Source organism: Oryza sativa, chromosome 4 (genome assembly GCF_034140825.1).
Source record: "Oryza sativa Japonica Group chromosome 4, ASM3414082v1".
NCBI classification, from domain to species: Eukaryota; Viridiplantae; Streptophyta; class Magnoliopsida; order Poales; family Poaceae; genus Oryza; species Oryza sativa.
In genome coordinates, this window is record NC_089038.1 from 2,610,057 (window position 1) to 2,631,639 (window position 21,583).

The 21,583-nt window shown below is 41.3% G+C and overlaps 2 protein-coding genes and 1 non-coding gene across 3 annotated transcripts; 1 reads left to right on the forward strand and 2 right to left on the reverse strand.

Moving 5' to 3' along the window:
- The first annotated feature begins 5,265 nt into the window (after positions 1-5,265).
- LOC136356046 (uncharacterized) lies at positions 5,266-6,222 on the forward strand. The gene has a single exon (XM_066309459.1). The coding sequence runs from the start codon at positions 5,266-5,268 to the stop codon at positions 6,220-6,222; it is 957 nt and encodes a 318-aa protein (XP_066165556.1).
- Positions 6,223-8,819: 2,597 nt separating this feature from the next.
- LOC107277209 (uncharacterized) lies at positions 8,820-19,630 on the reverse strand. The gene is made up of 6 exons (XM_066309460.1): positions 19,370-19,630; positions 19,149-19,276; positions 18,878-18,971; positions 17,882-18,796; positions 13,808-13,970; positions 8,820-8,827 (listed from the first exon to the last, which is right to left on the reverse strand). Exons 1-6 carry the CDS (start codon positions 19,628-19,630, stop codon positions 8,820-8,822), a joined length of 1,569 nt encoding a protein of 522 aa, XP_066165557.1.
- LOC112938820 (small nucleolar RNA Z247) lies at positions 17,035-17,173 on the reverse strand. Its single transcript, XR_003242140.1, has one exon. It is a non-coding gene; the product is annotated as a small nucleolar RNA Z247 (small nucleolar RNA).
- Positions 19,631-21,583: the final 1,953 nt, after the last annotated feature.

Genomic DNA, 21,583 nt, shown 5'->3' on the forward strand with positions numbered 1-21,583 from the left:
TACTATTCTCTTCATTCCTTAATTTTTTGAAAAATTAAAATTTAAACATTTTGACTAACTGTTAAACAGAAAGAAATAATATTTTGACAAACTGTTAAACAGAAAGAAAATATGTGTTGTGAAAGGGCATGTAGCCTAGTGGTTACAAGAGACTCAGTAGCACTTGATGTTTTGGTTCGACTCCCCATGGGAGTAAATTTTTTAGGATTTAATGGCGTTGAGATTTCAGTGATAGGCAACGTACCCCGTATATTAGTTACTCTTCCGCATATTTATATATCATCAAACTAGAAGTTAATTTTTTCCTAATATAATGTCATTTATATTACATCCTCTTTCCATAATTTTTTATAAAATCAAACTAGAAGTGAGAAGCTGAAAAATCTATTTTTTTTAATTCTCATCAGCTGAGCATCCATCATTTGTTTATCAGAATCTCGAGCTTCCCAAACAAAACGTAGATGCACACAAATTAATTGCTCATGCAACAATGTTCTCAACCTGGCTTAGCAGTGGATCGAGCGTTATTACATATTGTGTAATGGATCGAATCGCCCCGGCCGATCACGCTGTCAATTGTTCAGTTGTCACGTTGATCTAGCGCTGGCCTCGCTCTCCTCGTGGCAAGTTGGCTTCAGTGCTTGCGCCTTGGGCCATGACCAAACAAACATTAAAAAGAACCAATCCTACTTCTTCTATTTTAAAATAAACCAATCCCATCCTAGAATATGACATATCATAATACAATAAATATCCATATTCATGGTACTAGTACGAGGTTGACTTATTTTAGGATGGAGAGAGTACGTACATACGTCCGATATTTGGTACGGCATTGGACACTACAATCCGTCGTACTCTGAAGTCTGAACCCTGAAACGGATTGCTGATCGAGCTGTAGAGGCACTAGAGCTGGCAACTAACCCAATTTGGGGTCTATTTGGAGAGTTTCTAGCCGCTGTAGTTTTTTTCAGAATCAAAAGTTGTCCCAAACGGCTCAGATTGTCATATAGATTATGAGAATATGTAGCTATAGAATTCAAAAAATAAATTAGAAGCTAAAAGCTTGAATTTAGAAACATCTTCTTTAAATTCTTAATTAGAAGCTGGCAACCAACTAGCAGATTCTTATATTATTAAGCTTCCTAAATAGAGCCTTGGTTTCCATTCGTGGTCCCCATTGTAACAGTTTGACATACTCGAATGCTCAACTCATGGCCAGCACAAGGTCAAACCTCCGAAGAACATACCTCTCGAGTACTATCACACATGCATATGGTCTGGACTAGGGACGACCATACCAGCATTATTGTTTCAGGACAGATGGAGTACTTCGTGTAATCCCATGATACCATCCTTATTGTTTCAGGAGGAACTGACTTGATTGTTTGCTGCAGTATCCGTGGTAAGTTAATGCACAATAATGTCAGCTACTGTGGTCCGAGAACGGATCTACAGCCACTGCTTAAGTTATAATCACATTGCCAACTGTCCTAGTTTAATACTACTACCTTCGTTTTTTTAAATAGATGACATTGTTGATTTTTTATTATATGTTTGACATAATTTTATCACTGATTTGCAAATTTTTTTAATAAGACAAATAGTCGTTCAAAATTCAACGGTGTTATCTATTAAAAAACGGAGGGACTATCATGGCTCAGTTGGAGAGGCGGGAGCCGGAGCTAGCAATTACCCGAAGCATGCTATTACCTAGGTAATAGCGGCATCCAGGGGCGCGCCATACCGTCGCATAAATGGGCGCAGCCCCCGCCCCTGTCTCCCTTGATTTTACCCATGGCTCAAGCTGCTTGGTTGCTTTCCTGACAACATCTACCAAGAACACATGTCTTTATGGCCACACTCTGCCTATGGCTCGAACAACAACTGGAGTATTGCTTTAATAGTATTGTACACCTTGTACCGTCAACATTAATTTTTGTCTAGCACTTTGGATAACAAATATAAGCTTTGTTCATAATGCAAACCACATATTATATGTAGATTTTGTGGTCTATTAACTTTAGTGCTTAGCCATCTATGATCACCTTAATGCAGAAAATTAAGGTAACTAATCGTAATTTGACGCCATGGATATCATAGTGGAAGCAGTCATAGCAGTCGAGCTAACGAAATCACTGGCTTGATCCCGAAGGGTTCGTTGGTGATGAGCAGCGGGGTAGCGATAGCCTTCTGGTCACCACTTACACTGCCCTAGCATAGCCGCATGTTTTCCCTCCAATACCTCAGTGATCGAGTAGAGTTAGGGTTTTCGGGGAGAATGAATCGTGAACCAGTATCCCGTTTCATGGCTGGACTCCCCTTTTTATCTAGCGCCGTGGGAGATCGTGGGCAATCCAAATAAAAGGAAGTTATTGGCGCTTCCGATCATTGCATGTTTTAATGAAGGAAATAATCGTGATTCAATCGGGTTAATCACGCACGTCAACGGGTGGGACTGGTTATGCGTGACTCTATCTGGTTTCCTTGCCGAGAGATAAAAAATCCCCAACATTATAAAAATAAACAAATTCTAATTCGATATTATTTAATATATAATTTGATTCTTATTTTAACACTTACTATTGGGCATCTTGTATCTAGGGTGGAGGCCACTAGTGGTCGTCATCACTACCGCGAAGGTTGATTCCATACCCCTGATTGATAAATTGGGAGGGAGAATGCCGTGCTGGAAACGATGTTTCTTTAGTTCAACGGGATGAAACACTCTAGTTAAGTCTGTACATTTGGCAATGCCCATTTACCATTTAACAGTTTTGCATACTTTGAAACAGGTATTCAAAGAATAGACTGGTTTAGGAGAGCGTTCCTGTAGGAAGGGGATGAACCAGACAATGTGAGAGAGGGTAGCAGTCGAGTAAATTGGTAAACAGTATGCCATCCTAAATGTTTGGGGTGTTTGGGTATTCTTGAATCTTGATCTCTAGAAATTTGCAAGAGCCGTTAGGATTCGATGGCTCTAGTTCAGCTAGAAAGATGACATTCTGCCTTGGGTCGGCCTGGACTTATCTTGCACTATGGTGGACAAACAACTCACAACTCTTTCAACATGCCCTTGAAATTACCCTTGGTGATGGCGCCAAAACTAGTTTTTGGAATGACAATTGGTTGAACAATACATGCCCGAAGACACCACCCATTTCAAAACTTACAAAAAAAAGGAAAGAACAGGAGTGTTCACAATGAACTTTCCTAAAACAACTGGATCTTTTCCTTCTGACAAATTTCCTCAATTGAAGAACTAGTTCATCTCGGATATTTGATGCAAGGCATCCAGTTGTCGACGACCATCCAAAATGACATAACCTGGAAATTCAATGTTCCTGTTGCTTATTCCTCATCAAGTGCCTACAATCTCCATTTTTTGGGTTCAATGCCAAATAAATCTTTCATTCATATTTGAAAGACCAACTGAACCAAAGCATCTTTTTTGATTTTCTAACCCTGCATAAAAATCTCTCATAGTCGAAAACCTCATTGGCCATGTAATTGGACCCGCAGCCTCTACACCCAATCCTTCGAAGCTTTGAAAATGGATTTTCAATCAGACTTGGATTTTCAAAGCTTCATGTGAAGTCATGAATCCTCTACACAGAGCCTCCTAATCGGGTTTTCATATATGTCTCTGCTATCACTATATCTCATTTTATCTTTTCATTGAACATGTGTATGTCTAAATATAAATCTTCTCAGATATGTGTTTACGTAATCAACAGAATTAGCCATATAGTGTCATTTTGGCCTTGGTCCACACGCACAGGACAAGTTCATGCACTAAAACGAGCATTTTATAAATTCGTGCACTAGATTGCTCCCACCTGACAAGTTCGTATACCGCTGATACAATTTACTTTATTTCTTTTTCTTCTTTTGTTTCTTTATTCTAGTATGCTAAACCTTTTTCTCCTTGCTAATATATTCCGACAGAGCTCTTGCCACCATTCCACATCAAAAATAAAATTACAGTATTGCTTGCTTTTCTCTGGTTGATGACTCACTACTTCTAGTTTATAGTTTATATAGTGTACAATCTGCTCTATCTCATCGAAGGGTATCATATTAATTGTTTGTATGGTACTGGATTGCTTGTATAGGTGGTTCCTATTTACTCTGTGTTCGATCGAATTGGTCCAGTTGAACTCTCTTATCTAACATCCAATGTAAATTTTTTAATTATAGGAAACACGTATTAACCTCTCTAGGCGATATCTATGATCCTCAAGGGACCATTTCACTATATACATTGTTGTGTGATTAGCATTGGGTTCAAAGATATCTTTCAGGTTTTTTCCGTAATGAAAATAGTTTAGATATCTGGCTTCTGCCGCTAACACGTAGCTATTGAGTTCTATTCCTGAAATAAAAGGAGATAGGGTGATGGGACAAACCCCAACTCCCCTACTAAAATGATAACCAACTTAATATCTGCAAAAAATATTATATACGGAATAGATTCTAGTAAACGGTCACTCATAATGGGATAAAAGACCATGGAAACCGCGATGTCTTCAATTAGTAAAATATAAATATGGGCTTACTACGTATGCAATATAGTTATGTTTTCAAATAGGCTTATATTATAGAAATATTATTTTGTTATTTCCCTCCTTAACATGCTTGTTTCCGTGCGGATCCATAGTATATAACAATTTGCGTTGGTCATCTTTGGACTTCATTATTCAATGAGCGCTTCCACATGCAAATATACCCATGGATCTGACCTAGAGAAACACAGACGATCCAGTTGACAAAAATTTTTCTTTTGAAACACAATACAACATTGTCAACTCATATAATCACGTGTGCACTAATCCCTTTGAATGCACACAAGCACATCCTATCCCTATGATCGCTTCTGAATATTGGACTGATTTATCTTAAGATTTATAAAGTTATTATGGACGTCTAGCTATCGACCGACCAGTACATGTGGCATATCGCTGAAACAATAATTAGCCGTAAATGCAAACCCCCATTTCAAGTTTAGGACTTAAACTCTGGTGAAAAGGTTTCACCATCATAAATCGAATCAGTCGAGCTACACTCGGGAGAGAGAATGGAAAAATAACAGGCTAGCTAAGGGTGAGGCTATATTTGACTTCACAGAGATGCAGCATGGTCGAGGGTTCGGAACTACTAATAGCTGCAACAACATGCATATATACATGAGGCATCAATCTCTGCCCTTGGCTGGCTTTAAGCATCTAAGCTCAGAAATCACAGTAGCCACCAGCTCGTACCAAAATGGCAATGGATTTCTTCCATTATCTGATGGATGTTTGGAAAAAATGGGGTATCCAAATTCTTGTCACCTGGAGCCTCATGCTGCAGGTCATCCTCCTCCTCCTCGCGGGGACACGCCGCCGTGACGCCCCCGCCATGCTTAGGTTCCTCCTCTGGCTAGCATACCTGCTGGCTGACTCCACCGCGATATACGCCCTTGGCCACCTCTCCCTCGGCTCCGTGGCGAGCGATCACTGGCTGGCATCCTTCTGGGCGCCATTCCTTCTGCTTCATCTCAGCGGCCCGGATAACATCACAGCCTACGCCCTCCAGGACAGCGAGCTCTGGCTTCGCCACCTGCAGATCCTTCTTCTCCAGCTCCTTGGAGCTAGCTATGTCCTCTACAAACATATCATCATCGGCGACGTGACTACGAGAGGACACGAGCCCTTTCTGCTGGCCAACGTCTTGATGTTTGTCGTCGGCCTTTCCAAGTACGGCGAGAGGATACATGCGCTCAGATGTAACAAGCTGAGCAACATCTGGAGCTCCCCGAAGGAAGTATATCGTAATAACCAACTTCTTCACTACCTGCAGGATCGAGATCATAGGATTAGAGAAGAAGAAGAATTATCTCTGCAGTATGCTCACTCCCTGCACCACATCTGCAAGCGTGGGATAGTCAACTTTGTGATTGAGGAACCATTGGATGTGGAGAAATCTGAGGGGTCCAGAACCAAGATATTAATCAAGAAGATGCTCAACGAGAAGGACAGGAAGACGCACATAAAAATGTGGAAGGTGATAGAGATGGAGCTGTCCCTGATGTACGACATCCTCTACACCAAGGCGGGCGTGATCCACAGCTGGTTTGGCTACTCCATCCGGGTCTTGTCTCCGGTCACCATCTTTTCCTCCTTCATCTTGTTCATCGTCAGTGGGAGGGGTGGCAGCAGCTGCTGCAGCAAAGCCGGCTAGCAGCACGGGATCGACATCGCCGTCACATATGTCTTATTGGTTGGTGCTTTCCTGATGGAGACGACGTCCTTGATAAACGCTCTAGCATCGAGCTGGGCACTTGGCTTCTTATATGGCATGCCATGGAGTTGGCTCGAGAATATGGCATTTCATGTCAGATGGTGGCACCGGCTCCGGCGATCAGTCTTGGCTCTTCGCCGGAGTGTCGAAGCAAAGACAAGAGGCTCCTGGGGCAGATCAAGGAAGTGGTCAGGCAGCATTGGCCAGTTCAATCTGCTCTACTTCCGCGCCGCGCAGGTCAACCAAACCAACTACTGGCTCAGCAAGTGTGCTATGAAATTGGGGTTCGGCATTGGCAATTGGTGGAACAACACTTGTTACTCGTGGACTATAATGATTCCAGACAAGGTGAAGACTAGATCGGTGAGTTTGGTCTCCAAGAGTGATCTCAATACAATGGGCTTGCTCAGGTATAAGTGGGGCGAGCTGGCACTCAACAACGATAAAAAAAGGATCTGGCCTGAACTGCTTCAAAAACTGGGCGATCTGCACGGCGTCGACTTCCATGAGAGCATCATTATCTGGCACATCGCCACTGATCTCATCCTCCTAGAGAGAAAAAACAACTACTCCGGCGACAGTAAAAATGCCAAGGAAGTTGAACGTGTACGTTCAATCAGGGCACTGTCTAACTATCTCATGTTCCTTGTTGTGACTCGCCCCGACATGGTACCTGGACTTCCCCAAAATTGGTTATACCAACAGACCTGCAACAACCTCGATGAAATATGCGAAGATCGGCGTTATCAACTCCTTTCTTCAGCTGGCAAGGCCAGTAACATCATCTTCCGAGTGCTCAGGGAGCTGTTCAGAGGCCATAATGATAACACAGCGTCAGTTCGGCTCAACCAGACCAACGAACTCGCTAAAATCTTACTCGAGAAATATAATCCTACAGAAAAATTTGACCGCTCAGTTCCTCGCCTGACGTATGCACGCAACGTAGCTCATATAGTTCTAAATTGGGAGTATCCAGATGACCTGAAGGATACAGGCCCAGTGAAGGTGCTGCATGACTTGTGGATGGACTTTCTCATTTATGCAAGAGTCTTAAGATGACTGCATGCGACCCACTCTTTTTTTCACCCACTTAAGTCTCTTCAAGTTCCATTCTCTCCATGTCCTCCCCCCACTCCTTTTCTCCCCTCTCTTCCATAGAAAGTCTTTCAAACTTCACGTGTAGATTTTTATAAATATTAATATAAAAAGAAACAACATCATGAAAAAGGAAAAGATTAATTAAAATCATTATTATTGGAAACTAGTTACGTAAATGTTAAATTAATCGTGATTTTTTTCTCCAAATCCAGCACAGCGGCGCACATGCACACGCCTCCCCAGCATTTCCTTGCATTCAGAAAAACGTAAGTGGGCCGGAACATGAACCGCGCGCGACGACTCGCGATGACGTGGGCTGAAAGACGCGCCAGATCGCTAACACGTCTTCTTTAATTAGGTGTAGCGGAATACCGCATCGCACTCCACATGGGCGTCGCGATCGTGCATCGATGTCGCTTCCCTGAGCCCGAGTCGTCTTGCCGGGCCCACCTGGCAGTGGGACAAATCAGTCGCCTGATGCACGCGATCCGTATTGCCTCCCTACGAGCCAATCACCATGCGTCGCACACGAGAAAAGCTAATACACTACCAGTCGCGCCCCCCACCCCCCCCATGCGACTCGACACTTGGCGCATGTGGAGAGGGGGACGAGGGGTGGTGGACGGTCCGGTTTTCTGTTTATTTTCTTTTCCCGTTTATTTTAGGGTTTTTTATACAAACTTTGTATATATGTGATTTTTTTTTCTGATTTTTTCTTTTTTTATAATATGTAGGTATATAAAGTATACGCATGTATACAAATATATATATGTACGTACATAAATTTTATATATGTGTATACAGTATACAGAGAGGAGAGACTAGAGTGGAGTATTTTTGTAGTGTAGCACGCGCGCAATACCGCTCCCCGGCCGCCGCACGGGACCATTGATCCACGTCTCCACCCTCGCCCCGAATCCGGAGATGCCACGCCTCCCGCCGCCACGTTGTCCGCGTTCGTATGGATTCCCACTGGGCCACCTCCATGCCAAGCTGGGCCAGCTACCTTGCCTGTCTCCGTATTGGGCCATGTCTTGTCTCGGCCCACCAAGCCAGGTCGCCATCCGTTTGCTCAGGCCAGCTCGAGTTGGGCTCCCTGCCTACCGAGGCCTGCCAGCCCACATGCAGCCATGCACAGCCCCTGTGCAAGCCCCTTTTTCTTCTCCTCCGTGAACTTGTGAAACCCATTATGAAGATCTCCCGATATGATGTCCATCCACTGTGTGTCACCTTGTATCCAATCACGTGGCCCAACATCCTTGATCATTCTGTATCTCAACTTCTTTCTGAGTCAAATATATCCCGATCCCGCTGCTGACAAAGATAGATTCCAAGGATCTTAACTTCAGTCCCACCCTGTCACATGGCGCTTCGACCGTGCCAGACCTCTACTCCTCCCTAAGTATAGTCCTGATCCTCTCCATTGATTAAGGTTGACTTCAATCACCTGCACACATATAGACCAAACAATCGTTTTTAGGTATAGATATTGCAACTTGACCCACATTAGTCACACAAACTCACACTGACAATCGCCAACATTCCAAATCAAATTTATCACAAAAACTAACCCAGGGTTCCCAACTTCCTTGCCAATTTTCCATCACAAATAAACTAAAATCACAAATTATTTCCGGACAAATTAACCTGTTCACACTGTGATTCTTCACAAGATTTATTAGTAAAAATAACCAGAGTACTGGGCATATCGTCAGACTGTTGTAGACCCCTAGACAAGGGTAAGAAAGATGCATGAAGTAATTGTATTTCTGAGCGTAGGCATGCACTGGCATTTGGAGAAAGCTTGGTAAAGGGAAAATTTGATTAATCAAAAACTACATCACGAGATATAAACACTACCAGTGGCAGGATCTAAACACTTAAACTCTTTATGAAGAATACTGTGCCATAGGAAACTGCATATTGTTTCGAACGGAACTGTAGCTTATGTCACTGGCGTAAGTTGGACCAACAAGGACACCCAAAGATTCGCAAGGAATTATAATCAGGCTGCTGATCAAAGAGATGTTCGAAGGGAGAGACATACTGGAAATTCTACTAGGAGTACAATTAATTAGGTATACTGTAGAAACAAAAGTTTCATCCCAAAACTTTAAGGGTATAGATGCTTGGGCTAGAAGGGCTAGACCAACTTCTACAATATGATGGTGTTTTCCTTCAGTAGAACCATTTCGCGGATATGTATGTGGGCAAGATACATGATAAGAGATGCTGTCTTTTCTAAAGGAATGTATTTTTTTATACTCTCCTCCCCAATCAGTCTGCATAGCTATAATTTTCCTAATGAACATGCATTCAACTAGTTTTTGGAATGCAAGAAACTTATGAAAAACTTCAGATTTAAATTTAAGCAAGTAAACCCATGTAAACTTACTATAATCATCAATGTGTAGGATCGAATCACAAGAACTAAGCCAACCAGAGAGAGGGGGGGGGGGGTGAATGGTTGGTATACCCAAAAACCAAAAACTTTTAGCGGAAATAAAATTTACCCTCGAAATCGATGGATCACGATCTGACCGAAGTAGTAGCGCTGACCGAAGTAGTAGCGCCGGTCTGACCGCCTGGATATCGTCGGTCTGACCGAGATTGGAACTCCGGTCTGACCGCCAGATCAGCTGCCGCTAGCTGTCGCCGCCGCCGGTTTGACCGCTCTTACGGCGCTAGTCTGACCGCCAGTATATCACCGGTTAGACTGCCGTAACCCGATGAAACACAAATTGAAGAACTCTCAAAGTAGATGACAACTTTATTGCTTCTCTATGTGTTTACAAAGTGCACCAACAGCACTCCTTACAAAAATCTCGACTAAACTCGAAACACTAACTAAACTAGCAACTCAATTGCTCTAAAAAGCGATATCGGGAAGCCTCACGCTCCCCCTCTATTTATACATGAGGTAAGCAGCCTAAATCTACGAACCAAACTCATACTAAGAGTCCTAAACACCTTAGGAAACCCTCTAGTACAAGAAAGAAACTTTACATAACCAATCGTACCAAATTTGGACTCCTTCCAAATTCGACTCCACATCCCATACGCACACAATACCTCCATCGTATGCCATATGGAATCTACATCAACCACGTGCATCAACTCTAGTGTTAGTAACCCGCATGATATCTGACCACCACGGACATCGCCTTACCACCAAGCCGACTCCCGGTCCATCACCGCAAATACTCTCCCGAGGCATCGAGTCACCTACACATGAAACAAACAAAGAAACCATATTCCGAGACCAAGCTATCACCAACTTGACTCATTGTTAGCAAACAACAGTATTACATACGTATAGTATCCATCTAAAAGCCATAACCATGAAACAATCACGGATATCCAAACAAACAACCCGAAACCGAAACCGACACAGCGTCGGCCGGTCAGACTGCGGGCAAGCCGGTCTTACCGCTCACATAGCGCCGGTCTGACCGGCAACCACTGCCTGGTCTGACCGATCCCAACAAAACAGCAAACCCTGTTCATCACCTAAAAATCAATTATCTCCAAAACCACTTCGATAATAATCTCTAATTATCAAAACCAATAATCACAGATGCCAATTGTTCATCACAGAATAAGAATCAAAAACACGTTGATCTTACAATCTCCCTCTTGATGAACACATTGGCAAACCCATTAAAAATGTTTTGGTGTTTGGAAAAATAAAAACAGCACACTTCGTACAAATGTACACATCGTGCTCAAAAATTCAAAAGAAAACTTCTCCCCCTTTTTAAAAGAAAGAAATTCCCAATTGAATCAAAAACGTGCTCTTCTCAAAAACTCTTTTCTTCTCCCAAAACTCATCTCTTCTCCCCAAAACTTATCTCTTCTCCCCCTTTTGACAATGATTTCATCAAGCATAGGAATTATGTTTATTAAAGTATAAGAGCTTAACATACATATAGCATATCATGTCATGTGTTGCAATAAAAAGAAGATGAATCCATCTATAAAATAACAAGCATGCATTAAAGTATAACCATGAACCAAAGATTTTACAATTAAGCTTGAATCAACAATAAAAATTCATGATTTCATACGATTTAAAATGCAACATCTTAACAAGCACATAGGTTCAAGAATAAACACTAAACACATATACCTATTGCATTTATCACTCTTTCTGAAATAACCTTAAGCACAAAATAACAAAGAGAATTTTTAACCTTTTCTTTTCTTGAGCCTTTTTCCTCATATTTTTCTCTTTTTTATATTCCGGGTACGTCCCTGTCGTCAAGACTGTTTTTACGGATTCGGCACCCATTATTTTGCTTACATCGAATACGTCCTTGTCGTCAAGACTGTTTCCAAGGATTCGGTATTCATTTTTTTTCATATTTTTATTCTCTTTTCACAATGAGCAATTAAAGCTATTTGAGGAATAACAAGTCAATAAAGCATATATATAGAGCATTTAAAAATCAAACCACATGCTAGCATCAACATTGCATATTTACTTAATTCAAGTGTAGAATTTAAGTGTCATGCATCATCTCCCTTAAAAGCAAAATCTAAATCTCATGAAAAGACTAGAATACATACAAGCTATGTTAGAGACAAATAAACCTTCAAAGTATTACTAGCATGCACAAGAAAATACCATATGTATAAACATAGCTCTCTTTTCTCAATTTTTTCATTGTCATATTTTTTGCTTGATAAAACTATGAGGTACAAACTCCCCCTCAAATCATGCTAAAAGAAAGTCATAAAAAGCACTAACTCCCCCTCAAAATACCCTCCAATTCTCCCAGAACAAAACTCAAGAAGAAATCAAGGATTTTGAAAAAAACATCCAATTACCAACGATATCACCAAAATTCTCAAATACTAGCATATGAAAAAGCTAATAAACAAGAGAGTAGACCATAATTATGTCAATCCAAAATTAAAGTGATGTTACCTTGCTATACAATCGTCATCTCAAAGTTAAACGCACATGGGGAGTATGCCGTCAAAATACCTACAAATGAGAAGATGTCGAGGCCTCCGTGTTGGGGTTAGAAATAAGAAATTTTGGAATCCAACACTGAGTCACACGACCACTAGAACCAGTAGGTACATATGCACTAATAAAATCAGAATCAGACTTACCAGAAAACTTACCCTTTTGCTTCACAAAAGTCCAATTTGAATTTCGCGTAAAATTGCCCCGAGGCCGGTCTGACCGCCGCTGTGCCTGCGGTCTGACCGGGCCTGGCAACCGGTCTGACCGCTGGCCTGTCTGACCGACTGGTCAGTGTCGGTCTGACCGTGGTCTTCGAATTAAAACCCGATTTTTGCCAACGTCGTTTTGTAAAAGCAATTTCTCTTTCCTTTTTCTTTTTATGGGCAAGTCTAAAACAAAAACCAACCAAATGTCCATCTTTTCCACAAAAAGAACAAGTGTACATTTCACGATAAGTTTGTGAAGTAGATAGTTTTGAAATTGATGGTTTTGCAACAACAGAAGGTTTTGTATTCAAAACATTTGATTTCGAAGAAGATGCACTTAAAGAAGACATGATGCCAGTAGATTTAAACACAGTGTTCTTAAGCTCAGATTCAATCAAAATTTCACCTCTCCTAGCAACACCCAAAACAGTAGGAGGATGTCTAGAATTATGAGCATAAGGATCAAAACCTAAACCACGATTGTGTGTGCTAACCTTAGATTGATCAAGAATCATGTTGAGGTTCTTTTTACCATCAGAAAATCTTTGCAAAGAACTTTTCAAATAAGAAACCTCCTGAGTAAGAATAGCACAATTTTTGCAAGCATCCAAAAGACCTTTTTGTTTTCTACAAGTTGAGCAAGAAAACACCTCATCTTGTTTAACAATTTCTTCCATGTGTTTAACATGCCCTAAAGCATCTTTCAACTTCATCTCATTCAAAACACACTTTGAACAATCTTGAGAAATCAAAACATCATTGTTTTGTTTTGCCTTATTTGCACATGAAGCATTGACCAAAGAACTCGCACAGAAAGCAACATTGTATTTTTTCAACACATTCTTTGTCAAAATTAACTCATCAACAACACGAGCATGTAAAGCAAATCCAAGAGCAAAAGAAGATTCCAACTTTTTAGATTTTTCAATCTCAAATTCTAATTTTTTGCAATTAATAGAATTGACATCTCGCAAAGCATTAATTTCAGAAAACAAAACTTCACAAGATTTACATTCATCATCTTTAGGAATCAAAGATTTTAATCTAGAAATTTCAGCATTTAAAATCTCAATAGTGTGATCCTTCTCATCAAGTGCAATAGAACATGTTTGAAGTTTCTTACCAAATTTGTAAGCAGTATATTCTAATTGATCATAACTAAGCTTTTCCTCATTATCATCATCAGATTCATCAACATGAGAAATAGCATTACGAGCAATAAAAGCTAGATCAACAACTTGCTTACCTTTGCCCTCATCTTCATCTTCAGATCCATCAAAAACTTTTATGAGTTCTTGAATTAACCACTGCATGCAATGCTTCTTCTTCTCCTTCTGCTTCATGTTCTTCTTCTTGTTCACGTCATCATCCTTGACTCTCCCATCATCTTCCTTCTTGCCTCTCCCAAGCTTAGGACAATGCGAGCGAAGATGATCAAGTGCACAACACTCAAAACAACGATTCGGTTCTCCTCTTTTCCTGTTCCTAACATTTTTCATAGCTCAAGAAAATTTGTTAGATAGCAAAACCAAGTCCTCCTCTTCGAACTGTTCGAGTTGATCATCGGAAATGGCATTAAATAAAGCAAGAACAGAAGACTTTGATGAAAAAACACCAACATCCAAAGAAGATGAAGACGAAACCAAAGCACTAGACTTAGAATCACCTTTACGAGAAAGAATATTCATCTCATGAGTTTTCAATTTTGTGTAAAGCGAATCCAAAGTCAAAGTAGTCATGTTCACAGACTCCTGAATAGATGTAACTTTCATCTCCCAAATAGACATGTCAAGACCATTCAAAAAGTGGCGAGAAATCTCAGATTGTGGATAATTAGCATCATAAGAAGAATCAACAGATCTAAGATCACTCAAAATTTTATTAAACCTAGAAAGATAGTCATCCAAAGCTTCTCCAGGTTTCATCTCAAATTTAATGTACTCCTTTTTGAAAAGATCACGATGAAGTTCTTTAATGTTATTTTGTACCTTGATAAAAATTATTCAAAGCAACCCAAATCTCATGAGCAGTTTGAAGATGAGCAACACGATCATAATCTGAACGAGAAATCCTACTCAAAAAAAATATTGCGTGCTTTGCAATTTAGTTCAAAAGCAGTTTTTTCAGCAGCAGTATTAATAACTTCAGGAATCACATAAGGAAGAGAAACTTTTCTCCAAATATCATAATTCTCAGCCATAATGTAAGATTGCATCCTACTACACCAATGAGAAAAATCCGTTGCATCGAAAATATGAGGCTTAGTTGTAAACTTATTAGAAGTAGCCATGGCAAAAACTCTAGATCGATAAAAATCCAAAGAAGCAATCAAGGCTCTGATACCACTTGTAGGATCGAATCACAAGAACTAAGCCAACCAGAGGGGGGGGGTGAATGGTTGGTATACCCAAAAACCAAAAACTTTTAGCGGAAATAAAAGTTACCCTCGAAATCGATGGATCGCGGTCTGACCGAAGTAGTAGCGCTGGTCTGACCGCCTGGATATCGTCGGTCTGACCGAGATTGGAACTCCGGTCCGACCGCCTGATCAGCTGGCGCTTGCTATCGCCGCCGCCGGTCTGACCGCTCTTACGCTGCCAGTCTGACCACCGCTTGCCGCCGGTCTGACCGCCAATATATCGCCGGTTAGACCGCCGTAACCCGATGAAACACAAATCGAAGAACTCTCAAAGTAGATGACAACATTATTGCTTCTCTATGTGTTTACAAAGTGCACCAACAACACTCCTTACAAAAATCTCGACTAAACTCGAAACCCTAACTAAACTAGCAACTCAGTTGGTCTAAAAAGCGATATCGGGAAGCCTCAAGCTCCCCCTCTATTTATAAATGAGGTAAGCAGCCTAAAGCCACGAACCAAACTCATACTAAGAGTCCTAAACACCTTAGGAAACCCTCTAGTACAAGAAAGAAACTTTACATAACCAATCGTACCAAATTTGGACTCTTTCCAAATTCGACTCCACATCCGATACGCACACAATACCTCCATCGTATGCCATATGGAATCTCCATCAACCACGTGCATTAACTCTAGCCTTAGTATTCCGCATGATATCTGACCACCACGGACATCGTCTTACCACCAAGCCGACTCCCGGTCCATCACCGCAAATACTCTCCCGAGGCATCGAGTCACCTACACATGAAACAAACAAAGAAACCATATTCCGAGACCAAGCTATCACTAAGTTGACTCATTGTTAGCAAACAACAGTATTACATACGTATAGTATCCATGAAACAATCATGGATATCCAAACAAACAACCAGAAACCGAAACCGACACAGCGTCGGCTGGTCAGACCGCGGGCAAGCCGGTCTGACCGCTCACATAGCGCCGGTCTGACTGGCAACCACCGCCCGGTCTGACTAGTCCCAACAAAACAACAAACCCTGTTCATCACCTGAAAATCAATTATCTCCAAAACCACTTCGATAATAATCTCCAATTATCAAAACCAATAATCACAGATGCCAATTGTTCATCACAGAATAAGAATCAAAACACACGTTGATCTTACACAATGAAGCTCACATAATACTTCCTTCCCCCCAACTGACTAGAGGGTAGGACCCCAGACATACACTATAAGACTTAGGATAAGGTAATTGATGACTTTTTGTCTTTTAACACACATCATGGACTGACTGATTACTAGACTCACTAGAACATGGCAATTTATAACTTCTGTTGACTTTGTCGACAAGTACTGAGGAAGGATGGCCTGGACGGTTATGCCATCTTTGGAAGGACGGCTTGGTGACTCCATAAACATGTTTGATCGACGACTGGTGTGGTGAAAAAGCAGGTAGAGGATAAAGTCCTTTATAACCGTGACAACTAAGCGGAATTCTCCACATGGTATGATCCTTGATAAAGAAAAGTTAGAGTATAATTCAAGGAAGGCAAAATTATCATAAGCATACCTATGGGCTGAAACATGTTTTTTTTTTTGGCTCTAGGAACGTAATGAACATTATTCAAATAGAGATTATGATTGTGGGTCTTAACAACAAAACATCCAATATGACTAATCTCCATACCTGCACCACTTGCCATTTGGATTTGTTCAGTGCCATTGTACTTCTCACGGACTGTCAATTTTTCAAGTTCACCGGTTACATGATCCATAGCACCCATATCAAGATATCAGTTAGTATCTACACCATATGATGCTGCTGTCCCTGCAAAAACATTCATCCGGCTCAAACAATTTATCATATATCGATACCAACAGTCCTTTTGTAGCATAGTTGACATTTGGGATGGTTGTCGCTATTGCCACCATTGTTGCGGCCTCTAGAGTTGTCATGGCCACATCCTTGCTTATTGTTGTTGAAGCCAGCGCATCCACGAGCATTGCTACGCCCGCGTGCTGCGTTCCACAGCCCCTGTTGCCATGTTGACAGATCCTTGAGCATCGTTTCCGTGATGCAATGAAAGCCTCTGCTCAAAGCTTAAGAGCTGAGCAAAAGGTTCGCCTAGTGTAACCCGATCTTGCCACCCCACAATAGAGGAGACCACGGGTTCAAACTCCTCATCGAGGCTAGCGATGATGTAGGAGATGATGTCATTGTCATCTATATGCTTTTTAGAGGCGATCATGTCATCGACGAGGGCGTGCAGTTTCCCCGAAGTATGTCGTGATTGACATATCTCCCTTTTTAAGCACGGCGTGTGTCCTGGAAGAGAACATTTCCTCCTCAATATACCATGTGGCTGCTACTGCTAGAGATACTACAATCTGGACTAGAATATCTCTAGACATGGAAGAAAGTAGGTATCCTAGTACCTGTTTATCTTTGGCTATCCACTCTTCCTAGTCGGGACTGGAAACCATGATTTCTTTTGCGCCCTCCTTGATCTTGATGATGTGGTGGAGGCTTTACTTGCTCCGGTGAGGTAACCCTCAAGGCATTCCCCTCTGATGATGGCGAGAACTTGTGCCCTACGTAGGGCTTGGTTTTCTTTGCTAAGTTTCTCCGAGACCGCTTGGCTTACTAGGATTTACGATCAAGGATTTGAACGAACTCGCCATAGTGGCGTTGCTCGGCAGATTAGATGGTAGGGGATCGGTAGAAACTATTTCCTGCTCTGATCTATATAGAAAAATAAAGAGGAAAGCGGTAACTTGCCCTCGGTTCACCTGCATGTTAATATAGGATGGAAATAGCCTCCATCGTGACTTACAAGGAAAGCATACACCAACCAATCAAAACAACCAGCCTGTATATGATATCATCTACCACATGAGACAATTACTGAATACAAGATAGAGATATCTAATTAAACTACGTTATCTAACTGCTGTTGAGATATCTCGGTTGACACATGACTAGGTCCCCCATCATCCTCAGACTTGGGAAATTTGATGTGCTCCACAAGAAGCCACACAGCAGTGAGGAACTCACCACCAGTGCTCAGCTGCCTGGCATGTGACTCCTCGCTGCAGTGGTGCGCCGCATAGCACAACATCTCGAACCACACCCCAGCAATCAACCCCAGCATGTTGGGCACATTGCATTCGTTGCGAAGTAGGTACCCAGCGACTGCAGTCCCATCAAGGTAAACCTGGCCGTGTTCATTATCTGTGCTCTCACTGCCAAATTTTTGGAACAACAAGCTTGCTAGTTTCTTGCTTTTTGAGCGGTTGTTGTCTCCACCCTCCGAGCTACTGGTGGAGTGCTCCTGCCAGAGTTCAACCAAACTTGCACATACCTTTGGGTACAGACCTATGCGAATTGGCCCAGGTAGCATATCCGGGTGCTGCAGAAGGAGGTACAACATGTAGTTGGAGATCTCCTTGATCACCTTTACAACAGGTTTCTCTGTATGTTCCACCTCTTCTTTGAAACAACATAGGTAGACATCGGTTGCGACATGCCACACAAGGATGCTTTTTTCAAAGTCAATGTCTACCGTGCTCCAGCTGAGTTCCTCATCCATTTTATTCTCATAGAGGATGCACATACGCCGTGCATTCCTGATGTCCCCTCGGCCTCTCTTTTGTATCTCTTTTAGCACAAACTCCTTGATATCACTTGAAATTGAGGTTGTGTTTGAGTAATGCAGTTTATTAAACCAGTTCTCAAGCCCCACTTTCATGGCAATCCTGCCTCTCAGATCCGTCATATCACGGGTACAGAAATCTAGCAAGTTATATTGTCCAATAGAATCCAGCCATAATCTACTTCGTCCTGCTTTCACAATCTGACGAGTAAACATTACAGAATTGCAGGGCCAATCCCATTTCCTAGTATGCAAGAACGCACATGTCCAAGAAGACCCTACAGTCCTCAGCAATGTTGTGATCTCAAGGAGGATAGCCCCGATCAACAAAGCATAAGTGACGGCAAAATCAACTATGTGATAAGCATCTCTCCTACTGAAATGGAATAGCAGCAGTGCAGCAACTGTGGCAGGTAGTGAAAAGACTCGAATGCAACGGCCATACCAGGTGTGTATAACCGCTGCCTTGCTGTATAAAATGTCATACATGAGGGATAGCTCCATCTCGATTAACCTGTACATGTGCTTTCCACCATCAATTTGCATGGCTTACTCGACAGCACTTCTTTGGGGCTCTGACATCGAAAGAGCATCAACGAATAGGCTCTTGCAAAAATCGAACATGTAATGAGCACCCAACAGAGCCTGCTTTAGATCTCTGTTCATCCTCTCTTTTCTGGCCTGCTCAAGGTAAGGATTGTGAGCACTTGAATCATCTAAAAAATCAAGAGAGCTTCGGATGCTGTCCATGTTAGCACACATGAATGCCCATACCCTCTTCCCATACTTGACAACACCGACGGCAAACATTAGGATGATGGCCTCGACCAAAGTCCTACTGCCGGCAATGTATCTGTAGAGAACATAAGCAACACCCAACACCTGCACTGTGAAAGTTAACAGGTGGCGCAACCAGAGCTGGTTGTCCTCCAAGGAATAAGCTGTGATGTTATCCGGGCCACCCAGGTGAAGTAAGAGGAATGTTGCCCAGAACGCATTCAGCAGGTGCTCACGTGAGCTGCTGCTTGTGGTCATGGATAGCTGGCCAAGCGTGTAGATGGCAGTGGAGTCAGCAGATAGATAGGAAAGCCATAGGATGATCCTTAACACTTTGTAACCTTTGTGTCGACGGATCCATGACAAGAGGTGGAGGATAACTTGTAGAGTGAAGCTGAGGATGATTAGTATTTGAATTTGCCACTCTTTCCAGAGTTGAGCTAGTCCTCCGGCCATTGCTCCTCGGCTCAACTGCAAACAACATCATATTAGTGAAATACTCCATCTAAAACCAGTCAGCCCTATACCCTTCCATAAAATGCTCACTATTCCTTGAAAGGAAAGAGGAATATGGGTACTCAGTAACATTCTAGCAGAAAAAAATATTTTTTTACGAGCTTTAAGCGCTAAAGATAAATATTTCGTCAAAAATATTTTGCGAAAGATAACATCTAACTCAAAAATACTATCATAATATTAAAAGCTTATTATTGTAATATAAAATTAGTTATCAAGGATTTATAAGTTAAATATTTTTTGTCTGGGTATATAAAGTACTCCCTCCTTTTTCATACTGTAAGATATTTTAGTTATGTTCTAAATCATACTTAGGATAATTGACTAAGTTTAAAAAATACACCAACATCTAAAATATCAAAGTAGGTTAATTAAAATCTACGATTATATATGTCTTGATAATATATTTATTGGGCATTACAGAGGTCGTTCTTATGTATAATATATATTTCTCTAAATTTCATGGAAGTTTTAAGTTGACTTAAAAGATAACCAAAATGCCAAATGAGGAGTATATCAAGATAAACTGCTGACTACCTTGTCGTTCTATAGGTGTTACTAAATAACAACATGTCGAACCAAATATATATAGGGGTAAACAGAGCACTGCACTGCAGCAGCTTGCACGAGAGCTGATAAAGTGGAAACCACAAACACAATGTCAAATCCTACTTTCAGAAGCATATCGGAATTCGCAGTATCTAAATTAAATGCAACTGCAGGGTGTGAGCAATTGTGTTCTAAGTTAACAATCTGGTATATATGAAAATTTCTCAAAGATATATTGGTCTAATCTCTTGAGATGTTTATAGAAGTAGGATGTGCGTATGTGGATTTCTAGAAGTGAGTGTGCATGTGTTATGAATGGTTACGTTTGTACTATGACTTTTTTATTTTCAAAAAAAAAAAAAATCCATGAACACATTGGTAGTAGCCAAGCGAAGTATAACGATTGTTGTAAAATCTGAATAGATCCTGCTTCCTGCCCCGATGTGTCTCACACTCTTGATGTGTACTAATATCAGAGAGACCACACTGGGGAATAATCCTAGGATTGATTTGTACTTGTCTTTCACCATGGCCTGAACAGCCCCCAGCCCCAATTTACACCGGTCTAATTAACCGAATTTAACCAAACAGAAATCGTCCGTACGTTGGTGAATCGCACATTCAGAGAAACACCAATTGGAATCCAACAATATAAGAGAACCGATCACAGGCGCAAAAGCTATAGGGCTGTCAGCTGGCAAGGCATTACAAACGATCACTGCAAACATGCTATAGATATGCAGTAGAAGCGTAGAATATAATGTTCATATTCGACAGAAAAATCAAGTGAAACGAAACTAAGAGAGGCGAGAAGAAGGCAATATACACGTACCGGCGAACGGGTCTAGACCAAAATAATCGATGAATTTACCGGTCCCTCTGGCTTGAACTGACTGACTGTCTCCCAATTAAGCTCCTATTATACTGGAGTGGAGTGGCACTACTGGACACTAAGGGTGAGTTCGAGAGGAGGGGAAAAGAGAAGATTGGGAAGATACGCAAAAAGAGGTGAGCCATTAGTATATGATTAATTGAGTATAAACTATTTTAAACTTCAAAAATGGATTAATATGATTTTTTAAAACAACTTTCATATAAAAATTTTTGGTAAAAAACATTCCGTTTAGTAGTTCGGGAAGCGTGCGT

What these genes read in the sequence shown, in the direction of transcription:
- LOC136356046 (XM_066309459.1), top strand. Translation starts at nt 5,266, where the DNA reads ATGGCAATGGATTTCTTCCATTATCTGATGGATGTTTGGAAAAAATGG.
- LOC107277209 (XM_066309460.1), bottom strand. Translation starts at nt 19,630, where the DNA reads ATGACCACAAGCAGCAGCTCACGTGAGCACCTGCTGAATGCGTTCTGG. An exon ending in TTGTCAAGTATGGGAAGAGG is followed by an intron (nt 19,277 to 19,369) that starts GTATGGGCATTC and finishes TACCTTGAGCAG; the next exon opens with GCCAGAAAAGAGAGGATGAA. An exon ending in TCACAACATTGCTGAGGACT is followed by an intron (nt 18,797 to 18,877) that starts GTAGGGTCTTCT and finishes TTTACTCGTCAG; the next exon opens with ATTGTGAAAGCAGGACGAAG.